Source organism: Colossoma macropomum, unplaced genomic scaffold (genome assembly GCF_904425465.1).
Source record: "Colossoma macropomum unplaced genomic scaffold, Colossoma_macropomum, whole genome shotgun sequence".
Lineage (NCBI taxonomy): Eukaryota > Metazoa > Chordata > Actinopteri > Characiformes > Serrasalmidae > Colossoma > Colossoma macropomum.
In genome coordinates, this window is record NW_023494803.1 from 24,418,569 (window position 1) to 24,435,075 (window position 16,507).

General features: G+C 39.5%; 1 protein-coding gene across 4 annotated transcripts in view; it reads left to right on the plus strand.

Moving 5' to 3' along the window:
• The window catches only part of eml5 (EMAP like 5), a 73,716-nt gene that overhangs the window by 46,062 nt on the left and 11,147 nt on the right, over positions 1-16,507 (plus strand). Inside the window, exons 6-30 of one of the 4 annotated variants that reach the window (XM_036593266.1) lie at positions 1,152-1,287; positions 1,824-2,025; positions 2,563-2,700; positions 2,957-3,213; positions 3,320-3,532; positions 3,632-3,799; positions 4,273-4,379; positions 4,840-4,958; positions 5,271-5,457; positions 5,682-5,787; positions 6,482-6,575; positions 7,963-8,063; positions 8,213-8,406; positions 9,438-9,549; positions 9,748-9,875; positions 11,102-11,243; positions 12,068-12,220; positions 12,644-12,775; positions 13,053-13,141; positions 13,395-13,571; positions 13,846-14,047; positions 14,331-14,457; positions 15,352-15,366; positions 16,008-16,016; positions 16,219-16,297. In XM_036593266.1, the coding sequence (XP_036449159.1) occupies positions 1,152-1,287; positions 1,824-2,025; positions 2,563-2,700; positions 2,957-3,213; positions 3,320-3,532; positions 3,632-3,799; positions 4,273-4,379; positions 4,840-4,958; positions 5,271-5,457; positions 5,682-5,787; positions 6,482-6,575; positions 7,963-8,063; positions 8,213-8,406; positions 9,438-9,549; positions 9,748-9,875; positions 11,102-11,243; positions 12,068-12,220; positions 12,644-12,775; positions 13,053-13,141; positions 13,395-13,571; positions 13,846-14,047; positions 14,331-14,457; positions 15,352-15,366; positions 16,008-16,016; positions 16,219-16,297 (3,387 nt within the window). Of the gene's footprint in view, positions 1-1,151; positions 1,288-1,823; positions 2,026-2,562; positions 2,701-2,956; positions 3,214-3,319; positions 3,533-3,631; positions 3,800-4,272; positions 4,380-4,839; positions 4,959-5,270; positions 5,458-5,681; positions 5,788-6,481; positions 6,576-7,962; positions 8,064-8,212; positions 8,407-9,437; positions 9,550-9,747; positions 9,876-11,101; positions 11,248-12,067; positions 12,221-12,643; positions 12,776-13,052; positions 13,142-13,394; positions 13,572-13,845; positions 14,048-14,330; positions 14,458-15,351; positions 15,367-15,904; positions 16,017-16,218; positions 16,298-16,507 lie in introns of those variants that run through there. The other 3 variants (XR_005008538.1, XM_036593267.1, XR_005008539.1) reach the window with 3 other exon arrangements.

Below are 16,507 nucleotides of genomic sequence, written 5' to 3' on the forward strand. Positions count from 1 at the left end.
TATAGGCATTCTTAGTAGACCTTGAAATATTACATGAAAACTTTAAAATATTAAAAAAAAAATGTCCCCAGGAGGTAGGTCTTTCAAACATACCTGTGTGCTTTATATGGACACCTGGCATCTTTTCTTTACTGCAAGTTCATTAAATCTTGTGATCAGTGTCTGAGCTGCTGAGCCAAGTGTTTATATGCAGCTAGTGTGTTTGGTGATATGACTGGTATGGTTTAACTGAGGTGTGACCGCTGTCCCATAGATTGTTGTTAGGAGACGGGGGTGGGAGCACGCACTATGTAGCAGTGCATGCTGAGGATTGTAGTGAAGTGCATTACAAAACGGGCTAGTAATAATAGAGAATTAAAATCATTTTGCGGGTTAAGGATTGCTTTGCATCTGGCCCACAGGCCTTGTGTTTGACATATAGGGTGTAACCTATATAACACATACATAAGGGTGAAACGATTTCAGTGCAGTACCAGAAAGAAATAATGTTCCAAAATGAGTAAAAGCCCTTCTGTCTCTTGAGTGTTTCTCATTTGTTGTTTTTCATGGAAACAACTATGTAGTCCTAAAACAAGAAGTTTGCATTAAATATGTGCAATAGACATATAGAATATGTGCAGTGCATCTCAGTGTGAGTTTTTCCACTTACATTGGCTCTACAACTTACAAATGTGTCAAAGATATTCTTAAGTATCGGATCTTTCCTCTTACAGAGAGTCTCAAAACTAAAAAAAACAGCTTTTAATATGTATTTAATATATAAGAGCAGTTAATAAAGCCATTGGTTTTGCATAGCATTACTAAGGTCTTCTGAAGGATTAACAATAAAACAGCAGTAGTGATCATGTTTGCAAAACATAAACAGCATGAGTGTTGTTTTTATTAACGATTCTATCACTGCACATTCCCAGAAAGGAGTCTAAAGTGAAATTATGTTCATGTTATGGCACAAGGTGACACAGCATGCTGCTGAGTAGAAAATTTTTTTAGGATTTTTTTCTGTGCACCTTTACAGATCATTGCATAATTGTATTTTATATGTGAAACTAAGCCCTAAATGTGTGGTGGAGAAATGCGTGTTGGGTGCAGGTTTTGTTGGTGTTCAGTTCCTCAGTACTCAGAGCTCATGCGTCTCTGTCTGTATTTTGCAGTCAGGGATTTTCAGCATGAATGCATGTGAAGAGGGCTTTGCCACTGGTGGCAGAGACGGCTGCATTCGACTGTGGGACCTGAGCTTCAAACCCATCACTGTCATCGACCTCAGGGAAACAGACCAGGGATATAAAGGTGATGCATAGTCTAGCAGCCCATTCTGGCTATCGACTGCATGTTCTAGCTTTGGCACTGGTGTTATTAAATATAGTCCCAAATATTATAACTCAATTATTTCTAAAGACACTAGAATACATTAGCTGAAATTATAATTATGCAGTGTTTCAGTGTTAATTGGTGCTCTGTGTTTCTTCTTTTGCTCCTTTACACACTTTGCTTTGACTCATCAGTAGCTAGAGGTGAAAATTCCAGAGGTGGGTTACATTAATGAAGTTATCATTAAAAGAGTCCCACTGTAATTCATGTCCAGTACCATAGTCCCTGCAGATGTCTAGATGTCCACAAGCTCCTAAGGTCCTCCCTATCTGCTCCTCCAATTTCACTGAGTCATTTCAACATTTGTCAAGCTGGTGTAATCATGCAATCCTGCCTTTTCCAAATTATCCTGGTTCCATTTTCAGTGTCTCCCAGGATCACGATTAACTTGGTAATTAAAAAAATTACCTTATTGCTTATTTTATTTCTGTTTTTGTGTTGGGGGTTTGTTTTAGGGTTGTCGGTGCGCAGTGTGTGTTGGAGAGGGGATCACATCCTGGTGGGCACTCAAGACAGTGAGATCTTTGAGGTGGTGGTGCACGACCGCACAAAGCCCTTCCTTATCATGCAGGGCCACTGTGAGGGCGAGCTCTGGGCCCTGGCTGTCCACCCCACAAAACCCCTTGCCATGACTGGCAGTGATGACCGCTCTGTCCGGTACTGAGCTGACCAAATCCACACACTAGATACAAGGCCTGAGCGATATGAATATTGCAGATTTTTCAGAAGCTACAAATTCTAATGAATGATAATATTTACCAGAAAGATGATACCTACCAGAATTTTAGGGTATATGGAAAAAAATAAGATAAACTGCAGTAGTTTTAGTTAAACAGTGCCTTACTCAAAGATTGTCATTTGTCTGATATGATTATTAGTTTTCACTCTTCCAGTTTATTAAAATTAACCGGCAAATTTAATTTGGTTTGTTCAAAACTGCATCACTTTTTATGAACATAGTTTTCTTATATCACATTTCAAAAAGTGATTATTGGTGCTTTAGTGGCTGTTTTTCTCACAGATTCTGATGAATCATTGAAACCATCATTGAAATATTGTCAGATTTTTTCAGCCAAAACATATGTTGTTTGGGCCCTAGATATTACATACAATTATATACATCTCTATTACATCAAAATAAGAGTGCATGGGTTCTTTTTTTCACATGCTCTTTTGTCTCTGTATATTGTGTAGGATCTGGAGCCTTATAGACCATGCTTTGATAGCGCGCTGTAACATGGAGGAACCTATCCGCTGCGCAGCAGTGAGCACTGATGGTATTCACCTGGCTCTGGGCATGAAAGACGGCTCCTTCACTGTACTGAGAGTCAGGTCAGTTAGATACATGAGTCTGACAGAGAGGAGACACTCCAAAAGAAGAATGACTTTCTGTTAAGGTTCTAATATATGCCACATCTCTTTGTTAGTTAATTTTAAATTAAATGATATAATGCAGCATTACATGAAATGTAAATATTCACACTAAATTCAAATGTTTAAGTGTAGCTGTCACTGCCACTTTGTAATTGCAGCACTGTGCGATAGAGGAGTAAAAGTGAGCAGTGCTAAATTAAGGACCTTTCCACAGGGACATGACGGAGGTGGTGCACATTAAGGACCGTAAGGAGGCCATCCATGAGCTGAAGTACTCTCCTGATGGGGCTCATCTAGCTGTGGGCTCCAATGATAATTCAGTGGACATCTATAGTGTGGTGCAACGTTATAAGAAGGTGGGAGAGTGTGTAGGCTCCCTCAGTTTTATCACACACATGGACTGGTCCACTGACAGCAAATACCTGCAGACCAATGATGGCAGCGGCAAGAGGCTCTTCTACCGAATGCCCAGTAAGTGCATTCGATTTTGGGGTTTTCTCTACACAATGTTGTGATTTTAGCGCACATACCCTCCTCCTCTTACGTCTTTGTGGGTTGTTGGTGTTTCTGTGTGAAGGTGGGAAGGAGGTGACTAACAGAGAAGAGCTGAAGCTAGTCCAGTGGTCCACGTGGACATGTGTTCTTGGTCCAGAAGTAAACGGAATCTGGCCCAAATACTCTGACATCAATGATATCAACTCTGTAGATGCCAACTTCAGTAGTCAAGTTTTAGTAACAGCTGATGATTATGGATTAGTTAAATTATTACGATATCCGTGCATAAGAAAAGGTTGGTGTATTTTATACTTTTTTAAATTTGGGTCTCTTGTATTTTGATGTACTGTCTTTTTCTTTGTACTTGAATATATATTTTCTTGATTTGTCTAAGGTGCAAAGTTCAAAAAATACTTAGGACACTCTGCACATATAACCAATGTAAGGTGGTCACATGATTATCAGTGGGTGATAAGTATCGGTGGAGCTGACCATTCAGTGTTCCAGTGGAAATTTGTACCTGAAAGGAAGTCAAAAGAAACTCTTCATATAGCTCCACAAGGTACAGTTCAACAATTAAGCAGTTATAGAATTACAGAATTGTAAGATTATAAAACATTTCATTTCATTGTTACTGGAGGAATATTTGCAGGATTTGACTGTAAGGTTTATAAGCTTTAATGTGATCACTTACCACACTGCAGACATTTGTAACAAAGTCTACACTAAGAGTAGAAGAGTTGCTTTTTTTGCACATTTTACATTGCAGTACAGCAGTTAATTTTCCTAATGGCTCTTTTACAACTCATCTTGGCAGTGCTGTTTACCAGCCATCAGCATTTTTCACTGTGAGTTTGACTGATGGTGCTGCTGAGCAGTGGGTCAGTATTCAGTCAAGAAAGATGAATAGTTTGTTCTAATGTAACAAGGAATTCTGTAGTTGCCAGTTTGTTGATTTACAGCTCTTACAAGTGTCAAGTATTCAGAGTGTCCACGTTCCCAGCTGATTTTTGTTTTCCTCCACTAATCTCACAGAGATGTTGGCTGATTCAAACAGCGAGGAGTCAGATTCTGACCAATCAGACGTGCCTGAGATGGACTCAGAGATTGAACAGGAAACACAGCTCACATACCGGCGACAGGTCTGTGAATCCATCGTTGCAAAATAAATTTCTGCATGAACATAACGTGGAGGTTGTAATCGTGTAGTGGGTAACACCTCTGCACTCTACACTGCAGACTTCAATCCCCTGCTGGGATGTGCATTCTACACTATACTTATAGAGTCATTGGGCAAGACCCCTCTGTAAATTGATTAAATTGTAAGTTGTTCCAGATAAGAGCATCTGCCATAAACCATAAATGTAAAAACAGAGCTGGGTTTCCCAAAAGCATCTTAGCACAAAGATCATTCTTAAACGGAATAGTGAGCATCACACTGAACACTCTCTCTACCAGTTAAGATGGTTTTAACACTATGATGCTTTTGGAAGAGTGGGCCCAGGACCTTTTGCAGCACTGTTTTCCAGTCTTAGTATTCTGGTTTTATGTATATCCATACCTAATGTGGTGGCATTTTAACTCTGTAATACTGCTGGTTAGGTTTACAAAGAAGATCTACCTCAGCTTAAAGAGCAGTACAAGGAGAAGCATCGAGCTGCAGCAATGAAGAAGAGGGAGCGAGCTCCAACCAGTGGAGTGAGATTGCACTTTATCCATGGGTAAGCTCCATCCCATCCATCCTCATACCATTACTGCCTCACTTGCCATATGGCTAAAGCAGCACTATAAACTAGTGCTGTCACAATTACTTGATTACGCTTACTCAATAAAAAATACCTACAGTAAGAAACAGAGTCTGATGGACACACCCATTTATATGCCCTTTTTGCCATATAGTATTTTCATATTTCAACCACTAAACACAAGTTTTTGACTGAGCATTCTGCAATGTTTTTTACCCACTGTGCTCATTTTGTTGGAGCTTCAGTTCATGCTAATTTTACAGCTTTGTTTGGCTGGGTATGTTTCAGTTACCGAGGCTACGACTGCAGAAGTAACCTGTTCTACACTCAGACTGGGGAGATTGTGTACCATGTGGCCGCAGTGGGGATAGTATATAACAGACAACAGAACACACAGCGTTTCTACCTGGGCCATGACGATGACATCCTCTGTCTGGCCATCCACCCTCTCAAGGACTACGTAGCTACAGGCCAAGTATGCTCACACTCTGGCTCATCTCAGCTGGCTTCATTAAGCCCTAAAACCATACAGCACTAAGCAATCTGGCTTCTATTCCCTTGTTTCAAAGATATTATTCATACTCCAAGGAAGTTGTTAGTTTTTGTTGTCTAGCTATCGAGTTGAGGATGCTTGTTGATTGCAGTTCATATTCATTTCTAAAAGCTTTGAGGTTCAAACACGTGTGTTTTTCTGAACAGGTGGGAAGAGATTCCTCCATACACATCTGGGAAACAGAATTTTTGAAGCCTCTGTCAGTTCTTAAGGGTTTCCACCAGTTTGGAGTGTGTGCACTTGACTTCTCAGGTAACGGGACAGTAAACAGTGTCCAGTTTCAATCTGCATCATTTATCTTATAGTAATTTATAACCTTGGACTGACATTTAGTGTTTAGATTTAAATCTATAAATTTAAATCTATTTTTAGATTTAAATCTGTAATTTTTTCATTTTAGTCTTATAGATTTCAATGAGAATTACAGAGTTGTCACACACCTAAACATGATATATAATGCACCTTCTGCAGCTCTAAAATGGGATTCTTAATGGTGGATAGCAGAGCCAATTTTAATATCAACACCCTCAGCAATCCTATTAGAGTGTGAGCTCTCTGTCTGCTGCCTGTCTGTCTGCTAGCTGGAAATAGTAGCAGACATACTGACTGTACCTGTTCTGGGCGTAACCTGTGATCACTGTGTTAAATTAAACCCATTGCCTCTAAAAGGCTTGGAGTGTGATGCCTTCGTGTCTGTGATTGAGAACATGCTTTAAGCTTTATGTGCATCATGGTACTTTTTAGTCATGTACATCATCTGTTTAAACATTTTACATTTTATTTTTGCACCTTACTAAATGCCTCTGGTTACTGTCAAAATGCGTTTCTGGTGACATCTTGTTTCATTGTTACAGCGATCACATGCTAATAAGGCAGATTACATAATGTTTTACAATGCTATGGCGTTGCTATTAGCAGCTGATACTGACTGTGTGTCTTTCTTCAGCGGATGGAAAGCGACTGGCCTCTGTGGGTCTGGATGATAATCACACCATTGTTCTCTGGGACTGGAGGAAAGGAGAAAAGCTCTCAGCCTTCCGGTTAGTTATCTTGTATTAAGTATATCATACCTAACAGCACTGAGTAGTTAATATGATCAGCTTTGAGAGTTTCAAAATATATTTTAAAAATAGTTTGAAGCTATATTATTCTAATATAGGTATTTAATTCTAAGATAATGCATAGAGACTATGTTGAAAGGAGCCATTGTCTGTAATAACTAATTCAAAACTGTCAGCCAAACAAAAATATCCATCCAGTGTTCAGAAATTGACCACTGACAATGGGCAAGAGGACAGTAGAACTTGTCTTAAAGCATGTATTCATATTCGAGTTGGTGTGCATTGTTGTGTGGTGGAAATTAAATTATTTTTCCTTTCTTGAGGTCTTAAAAATGTATTCAAAAGCACTGAATTTGATTAAAAAAATGTGCAGCAACCCTGTCTCATTCATCATATTCGTTCTTATATATACATATATATGTTTCATACAGAACATACTCTCCTCCCTGCATCTTCTCTAAGAAATTGACTCAGACTCCTTTTAACAGAACCTCATCCATTCAGGCCTGTCTCGTTTGGGTACGGTCGTTAATGCGGCAGTCTTAGCATCTTAACTCTATCTCCCTTGCTCTCTCTCTCACATGACAGATGAGTGCAGATTATTCATGAGCCATTATCCGAGGAAGCGACCCTTTAATTCTCCTGTCAAAACACACTCAACGACCTATCTTTAACACAGTAATTATAGATCAGTCAAACGTATATTTAGAGAGTGAGTTATCTCAGTCATTTTTTGGTTCTGGAAAATGGTATTGATAGATTGATAGTCTGCAATTAGTATACTGTAGATGTATGTTTTCATGTTCAGTGTTTATTAAGAGTAAAATGTTTTGCTTGGAATGCTGGATTTTTTAGTATATTGATAGTACTAAATATAGTGGTTGATAATGCATGGTATGCACCCTTACTTCCCTTCTTGCAACTGTGAGTTTGTTAGTTCCTGAGCTCTGAAGCAGTGGAGAGCATGAGTGAGCTGCGCTACAGGACCCTGGCAGGCAGCGAGGGTGGGGAGGCGGGTGGAAGTAAATAGGGCCTGACAGTGCAGCCACTGCTCACTGCTCTGCCCGCTCTGCAACAGGGACTAATGCAGAACGGGAGACAGTGATGCCAGCTCTCTCTCTCTTTCTCCGCTCTGCTCTCTCTCTCCGCTCTGTAGACAGTAAAAATGGCACAGCGGACAGCTCAATTACAGCCAAGCAGTGGCTCCTGTGAACTTTTAAACTGCTCTGTTATGACAGAGAGCAGCTTTACTCTGTGGCTTTTTTGGAGCTGACAAAAGTATTTGTGGATGCGTGTCTAATGTTATTAAGATTTATGTTTGCGTTTCTGCTATTTTTGGGCTTTAAATATTTCTCTGTTTTTTCAGAGGGAGTAAGGACAAGATATTTGTTGTTAAAATCAATCCATATATGCCTGACAAGCTCATCACTGCTGGAGTGAAGCATATGAAGTTCTGGCATAAAGCAGGTAAAGTTACGAACAATTGTGTGTTAAGTCTGTTAAGTACATTTTATAATTTTTTTTAGTTTCTGATTACTTTGTTGATTATAGATATAACTAATACTGCTGCAGTAGTGAAAGCCATGTAAATTATCCTGACTTCTGTGCTTGTCTAGGGGGAGGTCTGATAGGGAAGAAGGGCAGCATGGGAAAGACTGAAACCATGATGTGTGCAGTATATGGCTGGACAGAGGAGATGGTGTTCTCTGGGACGTGTACTGGAGACATCTGCATCTGGAGGGACATGTTCCTGGTGAAAACAGTCAAAGCTCATGATGGACCAGTCTTCAGTATGCATGCCCTGGAGAAGGTAGTAAAGAGAGAATGATAACTTATACAGCCCCATTTCCAAAAAAGTTGGGACACTGTGAAAAATGTAAATAAAAACAAAATGCAATGATGTGCAAATCATTTAAACCATATATGTAATTGAAGATATTGCAAAGACAACATATTAGATGTTGAAACTGAGAAATGTTATTGTTTTTTGAAAAATGTATGCCTATTTTAAATTTGATGCTGGCAACATGTTTCAAAAAAGATGGGGTGGCAAAAGACTGGTAAAATAGCGAAGAACTTGGGAATTTCGTGCTGTTCTGTAGTGGAAATTATGGGCTCAAGAACACTTTCGAAAATCATTGTCTGTAAAGACAGTTCGTCGCTGCATCCAGAAATGCAAGTTAAAACTCTACCATTCAACGACGAAACCATAAATAAACAGGATCCAGAAATGTCACCACCTTCTCTGGGCCCGAACTCATTTAGGATGGACTGAGGCGAAGGGGAAAAGTGTCCTGTTGTCCAACAAATCAAAACTGGAAATTCTTTATGGAAATCATGGACACTGCATCCTCCAGGCCAAAGACTGCTTGTTATTAGTGCACAGAATGGGAAAACATTTCACTTTCAAAACTACAGCAGTCGGTCTCCTCAGTTTCCAAACGCTTACAGAGTGTTGTTAAAAGAAGAGGTGATGCAATACAGTGGTAAAAATGCCCCGTCACAAATTTTTAAAACGTGTTGCTGGCATCAAATTTAGATAGGCAAATATTTTTCAGAAAACAATATAATTTCTTAGTTTCAACATTTGACCTGTTGTCTTTGTACTATTTTCTATTAAATATAGGGTTAAAATGATCTGCATTTGTTTTTAACCTCTTTAACATCTTGCACAGCACCCCAACTTTTTTGGAAACTGGGTTGTATATATTTATGATTAAACTTGAAGTGGTCAATTTGAAGTACTTAGGTAAGAAAGCTTTAACAAACAGTTTGCAGATACTGCCATGTTTGCATTGGTAGTTTGTGTTGAAGTATTGAATGATGCAATCTTGCCTGTAGGGTTTTGTGACTGGTGGAAAGGATGGCATAGTTGCTTTGTGGGATGACACTTTTGAGAGGTGTCTCAAGACATATGCCATCAAGAGATCTGTGCTTGCCCCAGGATCCAAAGGTAGGCCTCTCATCTTTTACATTTATAACCCAGAGCACATAATCGAATACAGAGCTTCATAGTCTTTACCACTGTGACATACTTATTAGAGCACTTCTTAGCTGTAACTTCCATATCTTCTATGGAAGATCTTCTTTATCATTTCTCATAAACAAAGTCAGGGTCACTAATGGATCAGGACATATCATATCTGTGTAGGATTATTGTTAGAGGACAATCCCTCCATTCGTGCCATATCCCTGGGCCATGGACACATACTTGTGGGAACAAAGAATGGAGAGATTTTGGAGGTGGATAAAAGTGGGCCCATCACTCTGCTAGTCCAGGTAAGGAACCATGCTATGATGTCACTCCTCACTCTTCACGCCGTGGCCAGCACATTTCATTATTAAAATGTCAAGGGCTTTCAAAGAAGTTTTGGGTAAAGGCCTTGGGTTTAGCCATTGGTTAATCTTGGTTCAAGTTCATGAGGAGTTTAGTGTGTAGTGTAGTCTTATTTTGTCTACAACCCTGTAGGGCTGGCCCGAACAGCGTTTTACAGGCTTTGTTGGTGTTCGTGAAATATGTTTAGTTTGGGTTTTCAGGGGTGGTAAATGAAACAGTATAGTCTTCTCCTCAACAGTAGTTAATGTATATCTAGAATGAAAAGGACTAAAATGTTGCATGTTTCATGCATTCTATTCTATAACCCATTCTCACTAAATTTCACTAGACCCTTTTATGTAATACGTATATTAAACCACATACAGAGTTATTGCTGTAACTTAATAGGATAGAGTATGTACATTTTTGCTCTCATGCTAAAAGGGGAACAAAAGGCTGAAAGGTCAGTCCTTTTCCCTGTTCTAATTTACAGGTTTTGTAACAAGTTCTCTTAATTAGGTTTACAGTGTAATTCCAAGGCATGACACAGTAAATGACTTTAAGAGATTCACACTTCAGATGGCTTAATATGCTCCAATACTGCTTGAAGGGTTTCGTGAATTTTGGCCCCTATTTTATACACAGTACTCAGGAGTAAGCAGGTAAGGTTGTGATGGTACAGCCAGGCAGTTTTGTCATCAGTTCCATTCAGAGGTTTTCTGTATTGGGGCAGGGCAGATCGTGGTTTAGGCGCTGCAGATGGCTGTCCAGCTTTGAATTTAACAAAGTGTTCCAGTTCCAATTAAAAAAAAAATTACCACAGGTGTTGTGTGGGCATGCATTTGGTAATTCATTCAGCTGTGTTAGCTAAGCCCACTCCCAATGAAGATCTGGAAGATGGTGGCGGAGGACGGCTACCCAGTTGATGTCAGACTTTGCTTATGATGATGTCAACATTGACCACAGTTTCTTGCTAGTGCTTTTGAAGCTCATGGGTGATGCACAGTACTGTAGAGCAATAGTCACCCTAAGAACACTCTCTCTACCACGTAGTGAAGATTGTTCCACTGCAAAGCTTTTGGGAAATGCAACCCTGACTGTTACAGTAAAAAGGTCCCAAGGTGAACCCTAAGGCCAGTAATCAGAGTGTGTGCTAAACTGAAGTGTGTGTTCTGCTTTGGTTGTCCAGGGTCATATGGAGGGAGAAGTGTGGGGTTTGGCCACCCACCCTCACTTGCCACTGTGTGCCACTGTTAGTGATGACAAGACCTTGCGCATATGGGATCTGTCTCCCAGCCATTGTATGCTTGCCGTGCGCAAACTCAAGAAAGGTAGGTAGGGGTCCCTTGTATTTACTAAAATAATCCATTACTAGTGTAATCCATAGTAAAAGACCCAGTTGGCACGATCTAACAGTAAAATGTTGACAGTCTGACTTGATAGTGTATGACTCAGGAGAAAAAACCTTATTAAGTCTTGTATTTGACCAGATGTAATTGCAGTATTAATCATAATGCAGTGCTCACTGTTAGTTATGTTAAAAGTGTTTTTCAAGGGCTTTCAAAGGCTCAATAATTCGGTGTAAAAGTGTACTGTTTAGTACAAAATAACAGTTTGGACACAGTGGGACTGTAGTCTGAGTAACCCACTACTAGTTATGGATACTTTCTGCAGCTGTACTCTGCTTGTAGTTATAGTGCATTTATAGAGAGCATGATGTTTGATCTCAGTCAATTCTTGGACCTCTTTTTAAGTGAAAAATGTAATTTGATTGAATCCCACTCTGAATTCAAATTAATTCTAAGAGCATATTGACCGCCTGCAGGCAGAGGCACTTAAGAAAATTGTAGCAATAAAAAGTTCATGAATCCCTGGTTCTCATCTTTATGCTGCCTAATAGACATTGCAAGTAATATCGACCAAACCAGTGTAATCAAATTATTGTAAGATCAGCCTCTTAAATTGAACTGTCAACTCTCTTCAATTAGATTAAACTGACATTAATTGAAATAATTTTGCTAACAGCAAAAGCTGGTTTCTCAAGACCAAGGGATACTTAAGTCTGGTGATCTTACCAGACTAGTTGGTCTGACAGCAGAAAGTATTAGTTAGTATACAGGCACATGAATATAACTGTATAATTGTTTGACTGCAGGTGGCCGCTGCTGCTGTTTCTCTCCGGATGGCAAGGCTCTGGCAGTAGGGCTGAATGATGGCAGCTTCCTCATCGTTAACGCGGACACTCTGGAGGACCTGGTGTCATTCCACCACCGCAAGGACATCATCTCCGACATCCGTTTCTCTCCAGGTTAGTCAGCACCCTAGTGCCGACACACAACCCAGACACATCAGAGAGAGTGCGCCATCTATTCTGAGATGAGCCACAAATAGAATTTGTCAGAGTTTTAAATTTGAATTCTGAGGCCTTCCAGCCCGGTCACACTGGAAGGCATTAAAAAGTGAAAAAAGTTTTATGTAAAATCAGCTCAAGACTGCAAAGAAACATGATCATGCCTTTTCAGAATAACTGTTGTGTTGAGCATAAGAACGTGTAGCATGAATTAATTAGCTGAAACATATTTGATGTGATACTGTTAGTTATTTTTGGGCTTTCACATGTTATATGCTAATGTAATTAGCTTAAGATATTTGTTGGAATAAATTAGCATATTGATGAGAATAACTTTTAAGTGCAGTTTAAAGAGCTGGTAAATGGGTCCTCTTGCCGCAGGTGCTGGGAAGTATTTAGCAGTGGCATCAGGTGACAGCTTTGTGGATATCTACAATGTGATGAGCAGCAAGAGGGTGGGTGTATGCAAAGGCTCCATGAATTACATCACCCATCTGGATTGGGACAAAAGAGGTGAGAGAGAATTATAAGCTATTAACATAAAGGATAAAATAGTCTAAGAAAAAAAAAGGAAACTCAAGTAACTGTAAGCAGAAAAATCATCACATATAATTAAAAGTTACAATTACAAGTTTTTATTATAATGAATGCCATGAATTACACACACTTAGATTGCAATACTATTTAGGTCATACTTTTTTGTTGTCTTTCTTTGATTGTTTTAATAGATACTACACCTCTGTTAAATTGTGTTATAAGTATTTGTCATAGTTATACATTTTGTCATCAGGGAAGCTTTTGCAGGTCAACACTGCAGCTAAGGAGCAGCTATTTTTCGAGGCTCCTCGTGGGAAGAAACAAACCATCCCTGCCACAGAGGTAAGGGTCGCTCAGGGTGTTGCCGTGGCATTGCTGTGGTTACTGTTGCGTTGTCCTGATTCTGGGCCCAACAGAAGGAAGGGCACACATAAGGGCAAGAACATGGCCCACTTTTCATTTTTGCATGGGTCTAAATTTGGAGACAAGGAACTGGGCCATGCTTAAGATCACTAGTACACTAGCTGTTATGTAGCAACTTGTGATTGTGTTTGGAACCCTTTAGGTCTAATCTATGTTATATGTCCATGCCCAGGTGGAGAAGATTGATTGGAGCACATGGACGTGTGTGCTGGGAAGCTCCTGTGAGGGCATCTGGCCGGTGGTTAGTGAGGTTACCGAGGTAACAGCTGCGTGTCTTAGCAACGACAGGCAAGTGCTGGCAACAGGAGATGACCTTGGATATGTCAAGCTCTTCAGATATCCTGTTAAGGTAAGAAAGAAGCATGCTCATTAATATTCTGCTACAGTTCTGTCTATGTTCCGAAGAAATCTGATTTCAGTCCAGTTCAGGGTATGTCAGTGTTTTTTATGATGTCAGTGTTAATGATGGTTATGAAGATGCCATTTCTAATGTCTAACCCATGAAATGTCAATTGTTTTTGAATGCTTGTTTCTGCAAATTGTCTCCTATGAATTACAAATCTTTGCCTGAATTGTTATATCACTGTGTTGAATGTATTTTACCATCATCTTTCTTTGATCAGGGAAAGTATGCTAAGTTCAAGCGCTATGTGGCCCATAGTACCCATGTGACCAATGTGCGCTGGACGCACGATGACTCTCTACTGGTGTCAGTGGGTGGAGCTGACACTTCTCTGATGATCTGGAGCCATGAGGCTGAGGGCTGCCGGGAGGTGCGTCAGTGTGACAGCGAGGAGTCTGACATTCAGAGTGAAGATGATGGGGGTGAGAGGAACACATTAAAATACATTACATGACAATATATGATCTTTAATGTAGAAATATTAATGATATCCTGTCTCTTTTTTTAATAATCTTGAAAGTTATTCTAAAAATACTTGCCCAGTGAAAACCCAGACTGACGTTCTACACTTGCCAGGTTTTAGGAGAAAGTGGTTCATACTTCATACTAGTAGAATGTTCTCTGAGCTCAAAGGAGATGTTTTAGGCATTTAAAACGAATTATCTTCTCATGACAACTTGTGCTCCGTCCTTTTGCTTCTTGCAGGGTATGATAGCGATGTGACTCGAGAGAATGAGATCAACTATGTGATCAAGGCCTTATCCACCAACATGCGAACAATGATAGGGGTCAAGCCCCACTTACAACAGAAAGAGCCATCAGTAGATGAAAGGTATGTTAGGAGAGGCATTTTTCACTTGTACTCCCTAATGCAAGTATGGTTACTTAACACTACTATTTGAAATGTAAGGTGAAAGGTCCATGTAGGGTCTTCTCTGTCTTATATAGCAATCAGATTTCCCCCTTTTTGTGTAGTTGTTTTAAATAATTATAATGAAATGTAAGAGTATTGGTATAGAGATAAGAATATAATTTGAAGAATTTTAACTGACTACTGATTTAGTCAATAACCTATGCTATTGTGTATCTTAAATAAACTTTACCATAAATTAACTGTTCAGTCAGAACCCATTCCTGAAGTATAACTACTTGTGTGTTTACAGAGAGGGAGGTGTTGTTTTACTTAATGTCAAACCCTGTGTTGTATCAAGATGCAACTAGGAAAGCTTCACACACATACATTCTGCCAGATTTGAATTAACTATTAAAGTGCAAAGCCTCAAGCATTTACTTTGTTTTATAGGTTGTTTACTTAGCAGAGATTTCGCTGCACAACCTAATAAATCTGTCGTGCACCACTACTGTCAAGTTACCAACAGAGTCTTGACTGAGAGCTAAATTACACCTGATTTAGCTTACATCTCTGTGATTTTATGATTAAATGAGTAATTAAAAAAGCTTCTTTTCCCAAAATGGGAAGCCTTTTTTCTGCATGGAAATTGAGGGTACATCCCAAAAATTGTCAAACCTTTGATCGTCTTCATCCAGCAGAAGGTTAATTTTTACCTGCAGAAACATGAAACATCACATTATTGCTCAGAGCAGTGCATCAGTCCATGGAGCACTTTGGCTTTGAGTAATATGGCACCCTGGTGTCTTTCTTTTCCTCTCTTCCTCACTCCTATGTCTATCTGAACCCTGCACTCTTCTTTGTCACCACGTGAAGGCAGGGGGTAGTCAGGTAAGGATAAGTATTCATTGAGAAAAGAACTGCTCTCACTTAAATCGTGTTAATATCCCCCACACATTACTACAACGGTCATCAGTTCCATTCAGCTCACCTTTTGCCATTCCCTTCATCAAACGAATAAGTGCAACTTAGCATTTAGCTGATGTTTCTATATGGAACACTTCCTGTAGATGCTTTGACAGCAGGCGATTGCAATTCCACATTAGAATAGATGGCACTGCATTACAGTAAGTGCTTGGCTGGCTGCCCTTCCCTCATTGCTTTAAAGTCATTGAGCTTCTGATCATGCCAGCAAGAATTTTGGGTGTTGTGGACCTAAGCACAAGTGCTTTACATCCTCCATATCTTTATTTGAAGTATAAATAAATAATCACCTTTTTCAGAGTATGCTAGCCTCTTGCATTGCCAGCTGTGACCCATTGTGAGCTGTTTCAGGCCACATACTATCGACTTTACATAATCATGGTTGGTGCTGAGAAAATAGAGTTCATAGCTGCTCCAGCTTTCTATTGTGTATTTGTGTTCTCAGTGTCCCTATGTTGTGGCATTACGATCTGGTGCACTTGGCTGACCGCTAAATGAGAGACAGTGGTTCTAACGTTCTCTCTTTTTTTGTCAATGCTTCCATAAAGGGGCTCAAGGTAAGCTTAGTTTGCATTTCTATGCATTTCTTTTATGACAGTTGTGAATTCTTCCAATCTTGGATATTTAATACCCTACTATAATATACAAAATGATATACAGAACATATCGTTTTCCATTTGATCGATTTACTTTCCTTTCAGAGACCAGCTAGTCTTCAACTTACCCTGTGTGCTTGTTTTGTGCTTAATTTGGACATAGACCCCCAGTGAGCAGGGCTTTACCGGTACCAGAAAAACTACAAACCAACAATGTGGGCAAAAAGAAGAGGCCTATTGAGGTAAGTCATATCTAATGTTCAACAGTTGTACATTGTTTCTAATGTGTGTGTAGTTCATCTGTAGAACAAAACTAATGTTGAAAATTAATGTTACTTTCTTATGCTCAATGTGGACAATGTGGTAGTCTGTTCATCAACAATATTTAAAATATTTGCATGCATAATATAAAGTTCTTCCTGCTTATTCAGTGCATATCTGATCTAGTCGCT